Source organism: Micromys minutus, assembly GCF_963924665.1.
Source record: "Micromys minutus genome assembly, chromosome: X".
NCBI classification, from domain to species: Eukaryota; Metazoa; Chordata; class Mammalia; order Rodentia; family Muridae; genus Micromys; species Micromys minutus.
Window position 1 is genome coordinate 30,447,379 of NC_137970.1, and position 22,226 is coordinate 30,469,604.

The following is a 22,226-nucleotide window of genomic DNA, read 5'->3' on the forward strand; positions in this document are numbered from 1 at the left end:
GATGATTATAATACTCCCAATGCCAGTGAACTGTATGAATATTTAAAATGGTTTGGAGGGAGTGGGGATAAACAGATAACTCAGAAATTGAAAGTACTTGCTGCTCTTGCAGAGAGGGCCTGTGATGACAATGGCCTGTAACTCATACACATCAGATCAAGCTTTAGAAATTTTAATCCATCTTCTATAAGTTCACTATTACCAAGATTTCCAGAGATAATTATTACTGCTAATCATATAAAACAGTCCTCCAGAAATTACACATGTGGTACATATACATACTTACAGGCAAAGCACCTATACACCTATACACATAAAATAAATATATCTTCTAAAAGTGGCTAAAAGGATAAATGTTATATATCCTTTGCCACCAGAAAAAATTGTGGTTGATGGATTATGATGCCAACCAGGTGATTTTCCCTATGCTTTCCCTCCTCCCATGTTGCCCCCCAGCAGGAAGTCACTACTGCAATAACTACTACCCCACTACCCTCAATGCCACCCACCACCTTTGGGTGCTGAGACTCAAAGCCCAGTGATCTGAGCTGAGGACGAGGAATCACAGCTATCTCCCAGACTGTGAAGCTCTCATCCAGGTGAGCCAACCCAAGATGCATTCTCAAGCCCCAGGGGCCATGGGAGTTAATTGAAAAGTCTCTGAACCAGGCACTTACCTAATAAGATATGGCACAACCCTTATGTAGCACACAGTCTTATTAAATAGAGTTCATTAAATCGAGTTTACCTCCTCAAAAATAACTAGCCTAGCCACAGGCAAAAGTGGAGTCACTGAAGTTTGTCCCCATGTTGGGCTTGCCAGCCCTGAGCCTGGGCTTCTTCTCTTTCCAGTGGTTTTGTTTGGTTGTTTTTTTTTTTTTTTTTTTTTTTTATTTGTTATGCCACAGGGGAGCACCGGGTGTGGTGTGCAGCAGCAAAATGTGGAAACTGACAAGCAGTGTGCACTGTATACCATATCCCAGACCTGCCCAATTGGAAACACACTGGCCCGTGTTTTAGCCAACTGCCTGGGGGATTCTGATACAGCTAACATAGAAAAACTATCGCTATATCTCTGCTTCACAGACCCATGATGAATGACTCGGTCATTTGAGAATTTGATTGGTGCTTAGCAATGAAAACGGGAGGAAAATGGCTCAGTGAGTAAAGGTGCTTCCCACCAAGGCTGATGACATGTGTTCAATCCTAGGACCTGTATGGTGAAAGGAGAAAACTGACTTTCTCAAGTTGCTCTCTGACATCGACACATGTGCTATGGAGTGCACACACACATAAATGAATACATAATTAAAGTTTTGAATGAAATGAGCTGAAGGAATGTACTAGTAACACATACTTGGGCCTAAAAAAAAACTGATTGATGTTTTATAAAACATATGTGTGTGTGTCATTAGCATTACAAAAGCAATTATCATTAGCATTACAAAAATAATACCTACTAAGGCCTTTTAAAATAAAACTGTAGAGATTGTGTGCTTAGATTTTTCAAAACCTACTTTAATAAGGATTTTCACATGCTTCAAACTAGCCCACTGTCTAAAGGTAGGAGAGAAAAGATGGGTAATGGTACAATGTGGACCAGTTTAGAAGTAGTTGTTTGAGGGATTCCGATCTTGATTGTCAGGATACCAGCAGTCCAGTTTTAAAGTGTCACCAAACAGGAATCAGCAGCAACAGCATGATCCAGCAGAAACAGCCAGGCCTCCACTGAATGGGCAGGAGTCATCAGAGAAACCAGATCCAGATGGAATGTCAGGAGAAGTTCTCTTTCATGTCTCTTTATGAAATGAGGATCAGCAAAGAAGTAAGACCACCAAAGCATTGCACAGCTAGCAATGAAAGTGTGCTATCACTGTCTGTTGGGTCTTATTTAAATGCTCTCCAAACATCAAGTGCACTCTTACAGGTCTCCTTCAGCAAAACATTGCACAAGTCTACTCAGGAACGCATTACATGACATTTCCAAACCAGAAATTTCCTCGTCTAAAGACATGTACTATAAAATCAGAAATCTATACACACACAGAGACAGAGACAGAGACAGAGACAGAGAGAGAGAGAGAGAGAGAGAGAGAGAGAGAGAGTACTCTTTTGTATGTGCAGGCAAAATGTTCATATACATAAAACAAAGCTTTAGAATTTTTAATCAACTCTCTAATTTTACTACTACCAATTCTTGCAGAGATAATTATCACTATTAACTGTCAGGACTCAGAAACCTAGGACAAGTCTAACTCAGTACCTGTGGCTCCTCCCAGCATTTCTTATCTCACATTGTACCCTAACCACACCAGCCCAGAGGCCGGGCTTTCCTTCTCCCAACCTGATCCAGATATATAACTCAGCTGTCTTGGCTTTGCATGCTCTTGGTTCCCATGCTCTTTCTTGGCCTCTTGGCTCCTTGTTCCTCTCTTGGCTTCATGGTTTGTGATCCAGACAAGTTGACAGTAAAGATTAACCTTTTTCTTTTTCACATAAATTTGGTTGGGAAATATTAATCCTGTTAGGAATACATTTTTTGAGAAATATTTGTCGTAGTTAGGATTATTATTACTGTGGTTAAATACCATGATCAAAAGACAAATTGGGGAAGAAAAGGTTTATTATAGTTTATGTTTCCACATCACTGTTCATCACTGAAAGAAGTCAGGATAGGAACTCAAGCAGACAGGAACTTGGAGGCAAGAGCTGGTACAGATACCATGGAGGAGTGCTGCTTACTGGCTTGCTCTCCATAGCTTGTTCAGCTGGCTTACTTATAGATCACCAGCCCAGGGATGGCACTACCCACAATGTACTGGGCCCTCCCTTGTTGACCATTAATTAAGAAACTACCTTTATAGCTAGATCTTATGGAGGCATTTCCTCCATTAAAATTTCCTCCTTTCACATAATTCCAGGTTTTGTGTGTCAAGTTGACATAAGACCAGCCAATACAGTATTTTTTAACTTTAGTAAGTAATTCAAATTTCTGATTTTAGAACACTTAAGCAATTCTGTGATGCTCTTAAATGGGGTGTTAAGCCTTTTACAAGGAGTCTGTTCTCTGCCCATCTATAGTCTTGAGCTGACCTAAGCCATAAAGCTTTTTGCAACACAGCCTCACTATGCAGCTGTGACTTGCCTCAAACTCATATTTCTTCTTCTCAGCCTCCTAAGTGCTGCGATTATAGGTGTAATCACTAACCATGACTAATGATGTTTAATCTGAAATCCTTTGTCCTTGTGCCCAGCTTGACTTTGACCACCTAGCCATTTGCTACCCAGAAAATATACTGAGAAAGAAGAAATCTTTGGCTGGTTGGTTGGTTGGTTGGTTTTTGAGGCAGTCTCTTGTAAACCAGGCTGATCCTTCAATTTGCAACAAGATGAGGATGTCCTTGAACTCCTGACCCTCCTGCCTGTCTCCCCAGCATTGAGATTATAGGCATACACCACCATTCCAGGCTGCAAAAGAGAATCTTGAAATGAAATTTTGTCTTACTCAGAATTAAATGTCAGGGCTAGAAGAATGACTCAGTAAAGTAAAAGATTTAGGTCTCAAGACATCGACATAAAACACCAGAGTAAAACTAAATGTTTACTGCACCACTACCACCCATGCCAAGGGTGGGGTGGTGAGAGAGATGAGTAGATTCCTGTAGTTCGATGGCCAGCTAATCTAGTCAGATAGGTAAGCTCCAGGTCCAGTGAGAGACCCTGTCTCAATATAAAGTTTTCAAAATTAAAAATTATAAAAATTATTTTTAAAAAGGATAGTAATTATGGAAGACATCTATGGCCTCCACACATTGCACATATACACGTGTGTATACACATGAATACATACACACATAAAATTTTTAAATATTTAAAAATGTAGCAAATATATACTATACTCACATATGTACATACATGTATATGTCTTTCATAGCTATAAAGAACACAGGTAACCTCTCATATAGGTATTAGACCTTTTCTGACCCCAAATTAAGAAGTGCAAAAGTTCTATATGACAAAAATTTACAGTGTTATATATATCTTGGAACAAAGGATTGGGATTAGTGTCACTGCTCCTGTGTCTCTGGGCAGCAAGAAGGATGATTTTAAGATAATTACTATTGCTGATGGACAAGAAGGGTCTGGGATACTCCCTCATCCTCTTCTACTAATCCCTAACATCAGTGTAAATCAAGTGTTATTTCTGTTTTAACAACTTTCAAAGAAGCAAAATGTCATGCTCCATCAATGCCCCCTTCCAGAAGAGATCAGTCCAGGAAACAGAAAGTCAATTGTTTGATTGGATTAGAAATGAAATTGTCTGAAATCTAACTAAACAGCCTATTTGTTGTCATGGTTGAGAGTTGCTACTTAATGGTCTTTACACAGAATTGCAGTGCATCCTCATAGATGTTTTGCTTGGTAGGGGATCTGAATGCATTTGCAATCTAGATGTACATCAAATGCTCACAGCATAACACTACATAAGACACAGATTCCACACTTACCTATCTTAGGCACTCGCTTTTTTTTTTTTTTTTTTTAACTTAGAAAAGACAACCAATCCCCAAAGGTTACCAAGCTATCTTGCAGCAAAGTGGTCCCAGTCTTTCCTCCCCAGTCTCTGGTATATAAGTATATATGTGTGTATGCTCATGTGGGTGCAGGCACAAACATACCATCATATGTATGTGGAGAGCAGAGTGTCAGCCCTTGTCTTTCTACCTGATTAAGCTTCACAATTTTGTTAGCCAACCAAGCTGCCATATAAGTGTCAGGAGCTGCTCCTGCCTTCATCCTTAATCCCCCTTAAGGCAGTGTTAAGATTACAAATGCTCTCACTAACTACATCTGGCTTTTAATATAATTTTATTTCTTTAAAGAAGAATTAAAAATTTAAGAGTCATATATGTGCCTTAGCTTTTCATAGCCATGCGTAATAAGCAACATAGGTAACCTAACCTTCAGATGAGTACTTCGGGGATGAGTGCTATTACCCACTGAGCTACTTCCACAACCCTGCTCTTTGTTTCTTGAGCCAGAAGAGCATAAGGGTACAGTCATGGGCCCAGGCATGCAATCTTGGGAGATTGCTCTCTATGGGTCAAGTTCCTCATCTAGGAAAAGGAAATACTAGTACCTACCTCATAGGACTCTACTAAACTGTAATAGAGCACCCCCTATAAGGTGTTAGGATAGTGTCTGGCACTGTTTTAGATTTCCTCAATGAGAATAATTTAATAACATAAAGGACTGCTTTTAATGATTATCATTAAAAGGACTAGGAATCTAGCTCAATTGTCAGAGTGCTTGTCTAGAATGAATGAGCACATAGGCTTAATAAGTTTAACCCTGGCACCACATAATCACCTGACTTGAAAGATGAAGGTAGAAAGATAAAAAGTAAAGGGTCATCCTGAACTACAGCAAAAGTTTGGGGCTACCCTGGACTCATATAGGGTCATCCTGGACCCTGTCTCAAAGAAACACACAAAAGTGTCAAATATTTATGATATTATGTTTCTTTATTTTAATAATTTAGAATTAGTGATGGCTGCAATTGAATAAATATCTAAAGTGATTATAAGGTTTTAAAGTGTGTGCAACTTAACAATTGAAGCAAATATTCTAAAAATAGAGTTCATCAATCTAGCAAATTGACTACTTGTGTTTGTCATCTCTCCTCCCCCAAACCTGCTAAGAGATAGTGAAGGAATAAGTGGGACTCCTCTGCCAATGACAAGAACAGGAAAAGAAACATCAAGGAACTGGACATGTCAAAAGTAGGACTCAAACAGAAGACTGGAGAGCCAGTGGCTTAGTGGGAGGCCACAAAGCTAAAGCCTGCAGCACACTCCGAAAGGGTCCCCTTGACCAACCAAACTTGTGCAAAGCTCAAGGCTCAGATCAAGGACATAGTGTTATCCTTGCTATACTAAGTGGCTGAACCCTCAGGTCCTCCTGTGACTCTGTCCAACCAGCTTGGCACTGCAGGTAGGAGATGCCTTGTCATGCAGGCATTTAACCCAGGACCATCCAGTTTCCAGTATGGTAAGGACCAAAGGCTTGGCTTTCTCAGCTCCTATGTCCTCCTGGACAAAATGAAATGAGATACACTTTGAGAATCACCCAATGGGACCAAGAGAAGAGATGCCCAGATGTGAGCATGGGAGAAACTTTAAAGTGACAGTGGTTCCCTGTAGGACCAGAACCTAACATGTGGGCATGTGAGCTCCACAGTGGCTTCTCATTGCCTCTGCAAACTAGAATCACTGGCGAGTACTTTCTAGAGATTCTGAAGAATTGATGCAGCTCCTGTGCAGGCACAATCAACTCCTCTGGCCTTATAACAGTGTCCCTGACATTTACTATGTCTGGCTCTGCTAAATTCCCGATGTAAAAGTCTAATTCTATTTCCAAACTTTTACACACAAACACCTAGAGTGGCTTCTATTTTCCCAATTTAATCTTGCCAGAACCAGTCTGGATTAGAGGCCTCCGTCCCTATTCTTGGATCCCATCGTTTTCCCTGGGTACTGTATCAAACTTTGTGGCAAACTCATGCAGAAATGGATAGTGAAAGAAGCATCAAATCAAAGTATATGGTTAAGAGCACTGACTGCTCTTCCAGAGGTTCTGATTTCAATTCCCAGCACCTATATGGCAGCTTACAACCTCCTGTGACTCTAGTTCCAGGGATCTGATGCCTTCTTCTACCCATCATAATCAGTCATTGTATGCAGGTGGTACAGCACACATACACACACTACATATATAAATCTTTTTTTAAGAGTGAAGTCAAATTTAAAAATCTAATAAAAGAAAATAATTAAAAACAAAACAAAAAAATCCCAAACTGTGAGAAAGAGACAACCAGACACACAGACCATGAGTACACAAAAATAAGTACATGTACTTCCTGTCAATTGATTCTCAACAAAGCTACCAGAAATAAACACTGGGGAAAAGCAGCCTATTCCACAAAAGATGCTTGGTCATGGTGTCTGTTCACTGCAGTAAAACCCTAACGAAGACACCCTGCCTCTCTTCTTGGGCAAAAATAAAAAATGGATTAATCTCTTAATGTAAAACCAGAAATTATAAGGGGAAAATATTTTAAGATTCTGATGTAGGTATGATTTCCTTGATAGGGCTCAAAAAGCACAGGAAATAGAGACAAATGGAATAATATGAAATTAAATAGGTTTGCATGTCATATGACACAATGAACAAACTATATAGAATGGGATCAAGTCTTTGACAGCTATTTATCTGACAGAGGGTTTAATATTCAGAATATATAGGAAGAATCTAGGTAACTAAGCAATTAAAAATGGTCAAATGATCAGAATAGATACTTTTTAAAAGAAAAAAAAAATACTAGGGCTGAAGAGACAGCTCAGAAGTTGAGAAGACTTACTGTTCTTCCACCCCCATCTAATGATTTACTATTTGTAGTTCCAATTCCAGGGATCCAATGCCCTCTTCTGCCTACCAAGGGTACTGCATGTATGTCATGCACAAACATACAAGTAGGTAAAACACTGGTTTGTATAAGTTTAGCCCTGGGTGGCACTGTTGGGAGGTATGGCCTTGTTGGAGTAGGTGTGGCGTTGTGGGTGTGGGCTTTAATATCATTGTTGTAACTGCCTGGAAGTCAGTCTTCTGCTAGCAGCCTTCAGATGAAGATGTAGAACTCTCAGATCCTCTTGCACTATGCCTGCCTGGATGCTGCCATGCTCCTGCCGTGATGATAATGAACTGAACCTCTAAACTTGTAAGCCAGCCTCAATTAAATGTTGTCCTTATAAGAGTTGCCTTGGTCACAGTGTGTCTTCACAGCTATAAAACCCTAACTAAGACACAAATACATCAATAAGTCTTTTAGAAAAATATAAATGGACAATAAATATATGAAAAATGCCTAATATCATTATCCACCAGGTAATTCAAAATCAAAATTATGATGATATATCATCTTATTCCCATCAGAATGACTATTTTTTAAATAGCTTCTTCCCCTCCCATAGCCACCAGTCATACAGACATTCATGTTAGGAAAATAAGAAAAAAAGACAAGAAACACACATTTATCACTTATATTCTTTAGAAAAATAAGTCAGGGAGTTGGAGAGATGGTTCATCAGTTAAAAGCAGTAGTTGCTCTTCCAGAGGACCTGGGTTCAAATTTCAACAGCCACATGGCAGCTCACAGCTATCTGTAACTCCATTTCTAGGGAGCCAACATCCTTACACAGACATACATGCAGGCAAAGCACTTTAAAAGTCAGCCTGTGTCTTGGTCACTGTTCTATTGCTGTGGAAAGGCACCATGACAAAGGAAACTCTCATAAAATAAAGCATTTAATTAAGGACTTGCTTACAGTTTCAGAGGTGAGTCTAATATCATCACAGTGGAGAACGTGGTGACATGCAGGAATGCTTGGTTCTGGAGCAGTAGCCGATCTACATCCAGATCCACAGGAAGCAGGAAGACAGAGAATGAGACACAGACACACACAAAAAGAGAGCAAGGGAGACAGAGAGACAAGGAAAGAAATAGAGACAGACAGAAGCGCAAAGATAGAGACTCTGAGCCTGGCCTACCCTCAGTGACACACTTTCTCCAAGGCCACACCTCCTAATCCTTTCAAATAGTGCCACTTCCCAATGACCAAATATATGAGCCTATTCGAGGTGTTTTTATTGAAAGCACCACAGCCATTGTGGTGAGAGTAGAAAGGTGGTAAAAGTAGAAAGGTAGATGTGATATTTGTATGCTCTATGCATGTATTTAAGAGATTCCATTAATTTATACAAGTTGTATGTGTTATAAGACACTGAAAAAAAATTGTGTGGATACACACATGCCTAAAGTTGACAAGAATTGAGACCAAATTGCTAAATGCTATTACTACTGAAATAGTCAGAAGTAGTAGGAATCAAAGGGAAATTAAAGTTCTTATCTATAGTTTCTCACACTTTTAGAACTTTCCCCATCAAAAGTATATGACCTAGAGCAAGAACTTATCTCCAGGCTGTATAATATCCCATACAAACATAAGTATCTGAAAAACCTAGAAACTAACTATAGCAGCTGACATCAAAGTCTATGCATGAGACAGTGACATTGCTACATCTCTCAATTCCAATTAGTAATTCATATACCCGGAAACGTGATTTAGAAATGTGTTAAAGCCATTTCCAAAAATACAGTTATTATTCTTACTTTATTCTAGGGGCTATGATGTGTGATGCTGGTCCTCTAGTTTTTAGGTGGCTTAAAAAAAAACAACAAAAAACAGACAAAAACAAAACAAACAAAAAAACCCACCACCACCACCACCAACAACAACAAAAAACCTAGAAGGCGCTAGTAGGACCCTGGCTCTTTCCTTTTCTCTCTGCTCCTTATCTCTTGGTGAAAACAGTTTTGGGATACAGCACTTACTGTGACCAGCTGCCTCATTATAGTCCCCAAAGCAACAAACCTGGACTGTAATCTATAAAAATATATCCAAGACTAAGAGGGGGAAAACTCTTTTCTCCATATTTGTTTTCTTTGGAGACAAGGTTTTGCTCTGTTAACCCAGGTTACCCTTGAGCTTGCTTCAATCTACCTACTTAAGTCCCCCAAGTACTCAGATCAGATATGTGCATCCTCCATCTTGTAAAACATGTTCTGGCTTTCTCCTTGAAAGTAGATCATTTAAGAACATTTTGCTACAAGGACAACAAGCTGACTGACAGATGTATTGGATGGCTGACTGATGAAAGAACTGGTTGTTGTTGGAACTCTGGGAGAAATGAACAAACATTTTTTTAAATTTATTTTATGTTTATGGGTACACTGTAGCTGTCTTCAGACACACCAGAAGAGGGTATCATCAGATCCCACTACAGATGGTTGTGAGCCACCATGTGGTTGCTGGAAATTGAACTCAGGACCTCTGGAAGAGCAGTCAGTGCTCTTAACCACTGAGCCATCTCTCCAGTCCATGAACAAGCATTTAAGACAGGAATTCCAGAAGAATCTTATGGATGTGGATGAGATGTATCAACATAAATTAATAACTTCAAGCATATACATTTTTAGACATAAAGGCCTAAGTAGCAGTGAGTATTAGGGTCTAAGAATCCCTCTCTAATGCTATCACTCAGACTGAGAAAGAGAGGGGGTGAAGGGAGAGGGAGATGTAGAATAGTCTGGAAAATACTCTATGCATGGCCATTTGAAACTATTTATAAATTTAAAACTTTTTAAAAAATATTATGTGTATGAATGTATATAAGTACACTGAGTGCATGGTGCCTATGGAGGCCATAAAAGGGTGTTGGATCCCCTGGAACTGGAGTTACAGATGGTTTATAAGTCACTATGTAAGTGCTGGGAACTGAAGTGAGGTCCTCTGTATGAGCAGCAAGTGCTCTCAACCACAGAACCATCTCTCCAGCCCTTGAAGAAAACCTTTGAATAAATAGGTTGTTATATATGATGTCATCCATTTCTAATTAAGTACAGATAAAAATTGACTTATATTTCCAAGCCATAAAAGCCCATATAAGAAAATAGGTAGAACTTGGTCCTGTGGCAAGAAGAGGAGATGCTGGGCAAGAGAACCAAAAAGGCAAAGTTTGGGATCAAAAGGAAGCTCACTGGGGGTGACCAGTAAGGTAACTTCTCACAAAGCAATTGGTCCATAGGAGAGGACTCTGCATGCTTCAGCCCCTCTTTGGTTAACCATAAAACAGACAGTTCTTGGAAGATCAGTGTGGGCATATAGGAACCCTCAAGAGCAGCCCACCTTTGTGTCTTTCTCTTCAAATAGTTCATAGATCAGCTGCTAGAATTTGAATTTATCTACCACCAGTACCAGAAAGCTGCTAGAAGATTTGGGCTAAAATGCAGACTATCAGTAAGTAATTTTGAGCTAATCCAGAAAGTCAAGAGACAGAATGAGAAGGATAAAATGAATAGACTGTGTTCCTAGTGAGTGAGTGGGGTCTTCCACAGGGGTATATTTAAGTGCACCGAGACAACTAATCCAATAAGGTCAGAAGGTCGGGGAATTAGGCACTCCATAATGCAAAGGCTAAGAAAGGGCCTTTGAGATGATGGAAACCGGGCAAACATGGGGAAAGGTAGGAAAGCAAAAGTATATGGATGAAGGCTCAGTTTTTAAAGTGCTTGACATGTGAGCATGAGTTCAGATTCCCAGAAACCCGTAGAACGCTGGTTGGTCATAGCTGTCAGCTGTTCTGACCTCAGAAGACAGAGGTTAGGGACCCCAGAGTATGCTGGTTAGCAAGACTAGCCATGTCAGTGAACTCTGGGTTTGACTGAAAAAGCTTGCCTTGACAACTGCAGAGATAACTCTCCATTTCTAAGCAGTTAAGATCATACTGCTCTTGCTGAGGACCTGAGTTTGATTCCCAGCACTTACATGGAAACACAACTATCTTTACCTCTAGTTCCAGGGGTTGTGATGCCCTTTTCTGTCCTCTCTCAGAAAGTCAGGCATGTGGGACACATGCATTCATTCAGGCAAAATAAATTCATACGCATAAAAGAAATCTAACTACAAAAGACAGAACATTTTTAAAAATGTCTCAGTGAATAAAGTGGGTGATCAAGGAGGATCCCAACATCAACCTCAGATCTCCAAAAGCATGCACTCATGTGCAGCCACACATATATAAAAACATCTATGCTCACATGTACAACACACACGAGGCAAAAGAGAAACTAGAGTATGACACACTCAAATGGGTGTCAAGTTGCTTGATGCATTCTGCTGGGAAGGCAGCAACATCATTCCCCTAGGAAAACACATTAGATTGGTTACAAAACATATGTGAAGCTGATGTCAAAGTGGAGCAACCAGAACTCTGATGCATTGTTGGTGAGTATAGAATACTGAAGCTACTCGGGAAAATAGCTTGATATTTTTATTACAAAACTGTCCCATGTGATCACATGATCTGATGATCCTACCTTGGACTTTTCCTTACATGAAATAAATTCAGGTGGGAGTGTAGACCTTAGTTTATTCGTGATTGCCAAAATATGAAAGCAACAAATAGTCATCAAGTAACAAGGCAGCAACTATTTGATGCTATATCTAGACAAGAAATACTACTTAGCAATAACAAAAAATGGATTTGGAGCAATGGAGCAGGAGAGGGCTCTTTAATGATGCAAAGCAATGCGATTCACTTAAATTTTTAGTGTGTTTAGCAAATATTCATTAAAAATAGACAAAGGCTCTCATAACCAAAGAATTAAATTTGAGGTACAGAGATATATCTTGAAGATTTATTTTATGTATCTGAGTATGGTATCTTTGTGCACACCAGATGAGGGCACTGAATCACATTAGAGATGTTTGTGAGCCACCATGCTGTTGCTGGAAATTGAAGTCTGGACCTTTGAAAGAAAAACTAGTGCTCTTAACCACTGAACCAATGCTCCAGCACCGAGATATATCTCTAAAAGCCTATCTTTTTTTTGGAATGTTTTATTTTATTTGCTTTATATTCCAATCACAGCCCCCCTCCCTCCTCTCAGTCCTGCCCTTACAAGTCCCTCCCCTCACTGGCCTGAAGAAGGGGAGTTCCTCTTGGGTACCACCCCACCCTTGGACAACTAGAGCCAGCAGACTAGGCACATCTTCCACTGATGCCCAACAATGCAGTTCAGGTAGGGGGAAGGGCATACAAAGGCAGGTTACACAGACTGAGACAGCCAGAGCTACACTTGTTAGGGGACCCACATGAAGACTAAGCTGCCTATTTGCTACAAATGTGTAGGGGCTCTAGGTCCAGCTCCTGCATTCTTCCTGATCAGTGGTCAAGGCTCTGTGAACACCCATGGGTCCAGGTTGATTCTATGGGTCTTCTTGTAGTATCTTGACCCCTCTGACTTGCTCACTTCTATCCCTCATTCATAAGACTTCCTGGGCTTCACCTGATGTTTGGCTGTGAGTTTCTGTATCTGCTTCCATCTGCTGCCAGGAGAGTTATGCTAGGTTCCTGTCTACAAGCATTGTGTGTGTCTGTCTCTCATGGGATGGGTCTCAAGTTGGGCCAGTAATTGGTTGGCTGTTCCCTCAATCTCTGCTCTATCTTTATCCCTTTGCATCTTGTAGGCAGAACAAATCTTAGGTTGAAGGTTTTGTGGGTATAGTGATGTCCCCCTCCTTTCCCTGGAAGTTCTGCCTGGCTACAGGAGGTGGCCACTTGAACTTTTATACCCCCTCTGGTAGGAATCTATCCTCACCTATCCCAGGACTCCAGCTAGTCCAAGGGATGCCCCTCCTGCTGATATTCATTCTCACTCCCATCCCCTGCTATCTCCTTCCCCACCGATTGTCATCTCCCCCCACTCCTCATAACCAGTTCCCTCTCCACCCACCTCTGATAACAGATATTCTAAGATATGTGCATCCTTCCTTGGGACCTCCTTGTTACCCAGTTCCATTGACTCCATGGATTGTAACAGGGTTGTTCTGCATTTTATAGCTAATGTCCACTTATAAGTGAGTACATACCATATGTGTCTTTCTGGCTCTGGGTTACACTCTTCTATTGCTGGTGGGAATAAAATTTTTTTACAGTTCTTTGGAAATCAACTTGGTGATTTCTCAGAAAACTGAGAATAGTCTTACCTCAAGACCCAGCTATATTACTCCTGGGCATATACCCCAAAGATGGCCCACTATTCTACAGGGACACTTGCTCAACCATATTCATAATAGCCAGAAGTCGGAAACAATCTAGATGTCCCTCAACTGAAGAATAGATAAAGAAAATGTGGTACATCTACACAATATTATTTAGCTTCACAGGAGGAAATAAAGAAACAAAGTGTAGAGCAGAGACTGAAGGAAAGGCCATCCAGAGACTGCCCCACCTGGGGATCCATCTCATATACAGTCACCAAACTCAGACAATATTGTAGATGCCAAGAAGTGCACGCTGATAGGAGTCTGACATAGCTGTCTCCTGAGAGGCTCTGCCAGAGTCTAAGAAATACAGAGTCAGATGCTCTCAACCAACCATTGGACTGAGAATGGGGTCCCCAATGGAGGAGTTAGAGAAAGGATTGAAGGAGCTGAAGGGATTTTCAACCCCACAGGAAGAACAGTATCAACCAACCAGACCCCCCAGAGCTCCCAGGGACTAAACCAACCATAAAGGACACATGGGTCCAGCCGCATATGTAGCAGAGGATGGCCTTATCAGGCATCAAGGAGAAGAGAGGCCCTTGGCTAGGTAAAGGCGCAATACCCCAATGTAGAAGAATTCCAGGGCAGGGAGGTGCGAGTGAGTGAGTGAGTGAGTGAGTGAGTGAGTGAGTGAGTGAGTGGAGAATACTCTGGCAGCAGGAAGGAGAATGGGATAGGGTGATTCCAGAGAGAAAACCTGGAAAGGGGCTAACATTTAAAATCTAAGTAAGGAAAATTTCGAATAAAAGAAAAAGGATACCATTTAGCTAAATGAAAACAAAGGCATCATGAAATCTGCAGGTAAATAGATGGAAGTTGAGACAAAGATGATCTTAAGATGTCAGATATAACTGGAAAGTGGTGGTACACTCCTTTAATCCCAGCACTCCAGAGGCAGACAGGTGGACCTGAGTTATCTCAGTCTACAGAGCAAGTTCCAGGACAGCCAGGGCTATACAGAGAGACCCTGTTTCAAAAACAAACAAAAATAGGTACACAGGCCAGGTTCTGTGGAAGCCTATTTATACAACATTCTAGAAAAGGCACAACTATGGATATAAAAAACAGTTATCCAGGTGTGTACACACCTTTCATCCCAGCAATCAGAAGGCAGAGGCAGGGGGAATCTCTAGTTCAAGCCATCCTGGTCTACAGAGTGAGCACTAGGAGTTTGGAGTACAATGTGAGACACTGTCTCAATACACAAAAACAGAAAGGGTGAGTGTAGGGGAGAAAATACATGATTAAGTAACAAAAGTATAAGATACCAAATGAGCCTAAGCTGGAGATGTAGCTCAGTGATAGAGCACTTGCTTAGCATGAGTTTGAGTTCACAGTAGTCACTCCCAAACTAGATAATCTATCTGAAAAAAACACATCTTGAACAATAAATATGCAAAGTGCTCAGTACCATTAGCTTTCAGGGAACTATACAAAATTAAGCTATACCAAGTAGTGTAACATGTAATCCCTGCCCCAGAACTATTATAAAAGTAATGCTGGTGAGGGTGTGGCAACAAGAGACTGTAATTTTATTGCTGGGAATGGAAATGAATCCAGCCAGTATGTAGTATTCTCAGAAAGCCAAAGCTACTGTTTTTAGAGATAGACTCAAAGGAATGAAGTCAACAAGCTAGAAATGCCTGCACACCTGCATTGCTACACTGCTGGCTGTTATGATATGGCATCTGTCTAAAAGCCCTTCAAGGGCCAGTGATGTGACCAAGCAGATGAAAGTGCTTGCCTTCTGAGGGGGACTCTGGTCAGCCCAGCCTAGCAAACACAGCTCAGGCAGGCCTTGCCCTTCTCCCTTATTCCCACTACCTCAATAAAAACCGTTAGATTGCATTCCTAAAGGTAATCTCCATGGTCTAGGCCCTTATTTGGCCACTTCCTCCTCCTGAGGCTATCAAAGTCTACTTATCAGCAATCAAAAGCCCCCTTTGGCTCACCTAATTGATATGCCCAATTAAAATTAAACATGCCATTCTAATATGGGGTCTCCCCTTTTACTTTTATAAACCATCATTTGACCATGGGCCAGGTCCGTCTCCTCTATCCAGAGGTAGCCCTTTGTCCTGTCCTTTTCCCTTTCTTTATTTTCTGGTCTATGTCTCTTATTCCCTGCTGACTGTCTCTCTGGGGCAAATAAATCTTCTTTATGCTGAGAACCTGGTCTTGGAGGTCCTGAGCCAATCGAAGTGTCTTACTTTGGAAGTTGTTCTCTTGACTTTTACACATGCAGGCATGTGCCCACATGCATGCCACACATACAGAATGCTGCCAATCAAGTGACTGACTACTACCGTTTTATGACTTTCTACTAGAATATGGAAACAAATGAAATCAGTTATCTTAAAACTAGGAGCTACACAGATGGCTCTTCAGCTAAGACCACAAGCTGCTCTATCCAAGGACCTTGGTTCAATTCCCAGTATCCAGTGGTATCTCACAACAATCTGTGACTCAAGTTCCAGGGCCTACATCCTCTTCTGGCCTTTATAGGCATTGTAGAATACACATGCAGGCAAAAACACCTATACAAGTCAAAAAATAAAATTAAGCTTCATGGACTGAAGATGTAGTTCAGCTGGCAGAATTCTTGCCTACCATGCATCACTGACTCATTTAAAGAAGAGTGGCTCTTGTGTGAAAAAAAAAATATACATCCTTGTGTGTTCCCCATTATTCAGTATCAACAGGTGTTACCCAGGATTATCAGTCTCATGAAAAATTAAAAAGAATGCTCTCACCAACTACCAGGTAACAGCTTCAAGCAGAAAAAAGCAATATTTTATTTTCTTACAAATAAACATGTCACAAAAATTTGACTGGGAATGTATATGTACTTTTAAGCAGATGAAAGAAAACAAAGAATTAAGTTTCTGGACTCAGACTGTATTTACTATCCCATGGATCCTATCTGACACATAATAGGTATACAACACCAATCAACTGAACCAAAGATATGCTGTCTGTAAGATGTGTCTGTAAAATTGTAATACCGTAGTAGTAAAGTACAATGTTCAAATATGCAATTTTGCCTGTCAGATTTTAAAAGACTTTAAAAATATAATATACACAAGCTTGCCCTGAGGGAAAAGAAGATGGAATAAAGATTATAAAATCCTTACATATTTTCCACAATAGCATTTGAAACTAGAAAAGAGCAAATGGTTATGGGAAAACCCAAGATGTGCATTACTAATAATTCAGTGCACTCGCCATGGCCCGATGGAGAAGATGCACCTCTTCTCTAGGCTTCTTACATTGTATTATGAAATGGATGACACTCACAGGCCTTGATCTTCAGAAACTTCAGAAAATTTCAACTTAGAAGCCAAAATATCAGAAAATGAAAAGCCAGTATAAAATTTGCTACTGTAAGGCCACTGTTTAAAGTTCTTTCATGTACAGACACTAAATAATTCTGATACCTGTTCTCATAACACAAAGTTTTCAACATATAAATGTTAACATGTAACTTAATTAAATTCTCTCAGTGAAACTATGCTGAGAGAAAGATGCTTCAACAAATAATGCCCTTCAAATGCTTCTGCTGAGGGTTTTTGCAAAAAAGCTTGTAGCTAAATACAACTTTTGAAATTGAATACTGTGATTAACAGTGATTGTTGAGTGTAAAAAAATTGCAGCGTTCCACTACTGAAAAATAAAGATATTTTATCAAGAGAGTTACAGTATTAGTGTCTTAGTGTCAATTCCAATTCCTGACAAAATGAGATGCCCAGTTAAGTCCTCGTATAGGGTTGAATCCATCTGCAACAATTCCAGGTTGTTTGTCCTTGGCAATATTGGGTATTCCTGTCAAGAGAAAACAAGAGAAATATGGGTTTCAACAGAAGAGTCAGTTTTCAACATCTGAGCTAGAGTTTGGGCCACAGTGCAGTTCTAAAAATACTTTAATCTGTACAATTCTAACCTGTACCTCACAATTCACACAAAAGTAATGTGTAACCCTAAATATATCGCTTAAACATACAGCACATCAAAACAGCCAAAAATAGTAAATAGTTAGGACAAGAAACCCCACTAGAGGGCACTGGTATTATTAGCGCAAGGAGAAAGCTGCACTGTGCTCCTTAGGAAATTTTCAGGGAAAGAAAGCACTCTGGCCTCAAACTGCCTCTCCAGTCCCCAGCCTGACACAACAGAGGTACCCGTATATAAACTAACATATTATCCTTTCCATCACATCCATGACTTCTTATGCCAGAACTATATAAACTCTTGTAATGACTGATAATTGAAAAGAAAGCTTTTGAAAAACTTTCCTCACTTTCAGATAGATGGTTGTCAAAATAGAGGCATAAGGTTTTAATAAATATGAGAAAAAACTCACAAGACTAGAAAGATTATGACAAAAGTAACAGATGTGGGTTTTATATTGTGGTATGATGTAAAAACCAGTAAATTACCACTATAAACTTGATATAAAACTATACAAATAATAAAACTAAAAATGGTAGAATGACATGTATTTCAGAGATACTGAAAATAAATTTATTCAAATATATCCTTACCTTTTAACTAGGCTCTTACATTAAAACTGAAAGAAATGCAAAAGTGTATTTATTTTTAGCATTTATATTAGAATGGAAATGTTTAATTCCAAATAAAAACAATGCTGGTAGACAAATCTTATTATTTCTTCTATCTTGCTTAACAGACACATGCACATACATTTTCAACATTATCTAAAACTGGTAGGTGGCACTGTGTTTTATTCTTTATTAATTACACAATATAAAACCATACAAATATATATTCAAATAACATGTTACCAACTAACAACTTGGAAAAGAAATTCTAAATACAATAATTCTAAAGAAAATTCCAATTGAAAATCTTATAGAAGCATGAAATTTTTGAACTACTTTTATCTTGACATAGTTTCTTATCATTTCTCCTACTGATTTGAAAGATATTTTTAAGTGTAATACTGAACTAGGTTTTATCTAGGTTTTTTGTTTTTCAAGATAGGGTTTCTCTGGGTAGACCAGGCTGGCCTCATACTGAGAGATCTCCCAGTTTCCCCAGTGCTGTTGGGATTAAAGGCATGTGTGCCATACTGCCCAGCTTATGTAGGTTTTCTTAACACATTACTGCAAATGTTGTCTTGCTGGTGTACTGTGTTTTATTTTAATTCCCTGGGACCCTGCTACCCACTGCTATCCAAGTGGCTGTCCTAAACAACTACCTTCCCTTACTCCACACAAAGCTGTCCTACCTTGAATGTATTCTTATCTTTTTAAAATGTTTTGAAATTATAATGACACCATTTCTCCCTTCTCTTTCCTCTCTCTTAGTTCTCCCTTTTACTTTTACCATGTTCCTTCAAATTCTTGAGTTTCAATTACAAGGCACCTTAGGTCACTAGAACATTCTACCAGCAGAGACAGGATCTTATTGTTTAGTACTGGTTACAAGCCACCCAGTAAGCTTCCAGGGATTCTCATATCTCCCCTATCTTGGTGGATGCTGGGATTGCAGATGCACACTGCTTTTTCTGGACTTAGGGAGATTGTGGGGATTGAAACTCAGGTATACCCACTTACACACTCACCCAGTCATCTATACAGGCTCCTTGAACCTATTTTGTTTTACCTGGGAGAGGCCCCATGGCAAAGAGCACTTTGAATTATGAGTGATGGTGTCCTTTAATCCTAGTACTCTGGAGGCAGAGCCACATGGATCTATGTGAATTCAAGGAAAGCCTGACCTACATAGACCAGCCAGTACCAAGTAGTGAGACCTTGTCTTAAGACAAACAGAAAATTGGTTTTGCCAGGTCATGATGGCACACTCCTTTAACCCCAACACTTAGCAAGCAGAGGCAGGCAGATCAATCTCTTGTGAGTTTCAGTCCAGTATCATCTCTATAGTAAGTTCCAAGCTACCCTGGTTTATATATTTATACAGACACACTACTCTGTGTTTCTCCTCTTTCTCTTTCTCTCTCAGAAGAGAAAGTTGAGTTTTCTAGAACTAATTATAGGCAGTTGTTAGATACCATGTGGATGCTGAACCTAAACCCAGGTCCTCTGTAAGATCAACACATGCTTTTAGCCTTTGAGCAATCTCTCCAGCCCCACTTGTGTATCTTGGAACTGAAAATTAGTTATTGAATATATAAGTAAAAAGGCTTGGGAAACTGAAATAATTAACATACCCACATATATATTTGTTAATATGCCCAATACAGAATATGTATTTGTTAAAATGAATTAACTGAATGCAGTTGTGAAAGAAATATGATTTAAAATATTAATGGTTGGAAGGAGAATGAAGAGGATTGCCTAATGGGACAGGCTTTTAGGTTGGTTGGCTTGGCTGGCTGTAACAGCTATGGATCCTAATGGGAGAAGTCATCTGTGGAGGAGACCATGCTTGATATTGTATTAGCTAGGCTTTTTGTCAACTTGATACAAGCTAGACTAATGTGGGAAGAAGAAAGCTCAACTGAGAAAATGCTTCCACCAGACTGTGTGTAAATATCTTTATGGTAGGATATGGAATTCTCTGGGTATGTGCCCAAGAGGGAGAAACCTGGATCATATGGTAGTTCTATTTTTAATTTTTAAAGAAATCTCCAAACTGATATCCAAAGTGCCATATTAATCTGTACTCCTACAAACAGTAAATATAAATTTCCCTCTTTCTATAACCTTTCTAATAACCATTGTCAGATTTGTTGATGACAACCACTCTCACTCTGGTAAAGCAGTATCTCAAAGTGATTTTAGTTTGCATCACCCTGATAGCTAGAAACACTGAACAGTTTTAAAATGGTTATTGCCCATTTGTATGTCTTTGTTTGAAAACTGTCTATTTAGTTAATTGCCCATTTGTTGACTGGCTGTTTAATCCCCTTGGTATTTTATTTCTGCAATTTTTTGTTAATTCTGGATACTAGCCTCTTATCTGAAGTACAAGGTTACACATCTAAGGAATAAATAAAATCACACATTCTCTTTCATATGCAGGATCTAGCCAATAACACATGTATATAAGTAAACACATGTGGGTACAGTACAATAGGAAGAAAAAAACATGAAAGGCTAAAGTATAAGGGAGTGAAGAAGTGAATGCAGGTAATGGATACAAGTTACAAATGAGAATATAAAACTAATTGTTTTTCTATTTCTCTGTCATGAATTTTTTTGATTTTGGTGGTGGATAACTGTATAAAATATATTCAATACTAAAAATGTAAAATTTAATGCAACATTTTAAACAATGAAGAAATCCAAAATGGAAGCAACCCTGGAGAAAAGTTTTAGAACTTCTGTTTTAAATGCCATTTCTAACTTTATATAAATTCATTAACTGTGTTTTATGGCAAGAACCTTGGGAGAAAGAGACCTTCTTTTTTAGACAGGAAGAAAGATGGAGACAACATGTAGGTAGAGGAAGCCCCTGGTTCAGGTGGTAGATCTGCTGGGATCAGCTACTAGAGAATTTGTAACAGATTATTACAGGGCAATTTGTCTTATTTAGGTTGGCAGTTTATATCATTATCAACTGGCTCTGAGTTTATTGGGTGTACAGTTTGTGGGGTGAGAATTTACTGATCTAAATCTGATTGACAAATTGCAAACCGTAAAAGTTTTGATTTTACCAGGTTGCTGGGAATATAAGCAGGGTCTGCAGCAGAGAACTGTGGGAGGGTGGCCGCTGCTGGGGCCAGAAGAGTGGCTGGTGCCAATGTGTGGCAAGCCATGAAGGCGGAGAGACCTGCTGTGGACAGAGAGTAGCGGGGTAGCATGGCATGGTACTTAGAACCATTCGCCACTGTTTAATATTTACTGCTACACCATTCTTATTTACTTGCAAGTTTTTAAACACTAAAGTTTATTTAAAAGTACTTCTTGCTTCTGGTCTACACCTCCACCTGCACCCACGGCAGACTGGCATGCCCACTCCCCAACCCCATAGTCCTGCCTGTCTCCCAGGAGGACTGTTCCAATCAGGACACAGGTGATAATCTTTCCCCAATAACCATGTCAGCTGGGATCCCACAGAGCCTAGTAGACATGGGATCTGTCCCGCCCTGTCCCAAACTCCCTGGCTGATTGATACACCCACCCCATTCCCATCCCACAGTCCTACCTGTTTCCCATGAAGCCTGCTCTAACCAGAGACCCTGCATCACCTGCCACAGGGGAGGCCTGCTCCAATCCAATACACCAGGCTAGTTAACAACAGAGATAACTAAATGGTGAAACAGAAGCTAATGCAATTTGTCACCATCAGAACACAGCTCTTCTGCCACAGCAAGCTCTGAATACCCTAACACAAAATAAGAGCAACACTGTGACCTTAAATCCCATATCATGAAGACGATAGAGGTCTTTAAATGAGGATGTAAATAATTCTCTTAAAGAAATTCAGGAAAACACAATCAAACAGATAGAAGCCTTTATACAGAGGAAACAACTAAAGCCCTTTAAGAAATATAGGAAAATACAAATCAAACAG

General features: G+C 39.7%; 1 protein-coding gene across 1 annotated transcript in view; it reads right to left on the reverse strand.

Moving 5' to 3' along the window:
- Window positions 1-17,277: 17,277 nt before the first annotated feature.
- The window catches only part of BCLAF3 (BCLAF1 and THRAP3 family member 3), a 34,483-nt gene continuing 29,534 nt past the window's right edge, over window positions 17,278-22,226 (reverse strand). The window contains 2 exon segments of the mRNA XM_080909557.1: window positions 17,278-17,465; window positions 17,468-17,549. Coding sequence (XP_080765683.1) covers window positions 17,443-17,465; window positions 17,468-17,549 — 105 coding nt within the window. The 3' untranslated portion in view covers window positions 17,278-17,442.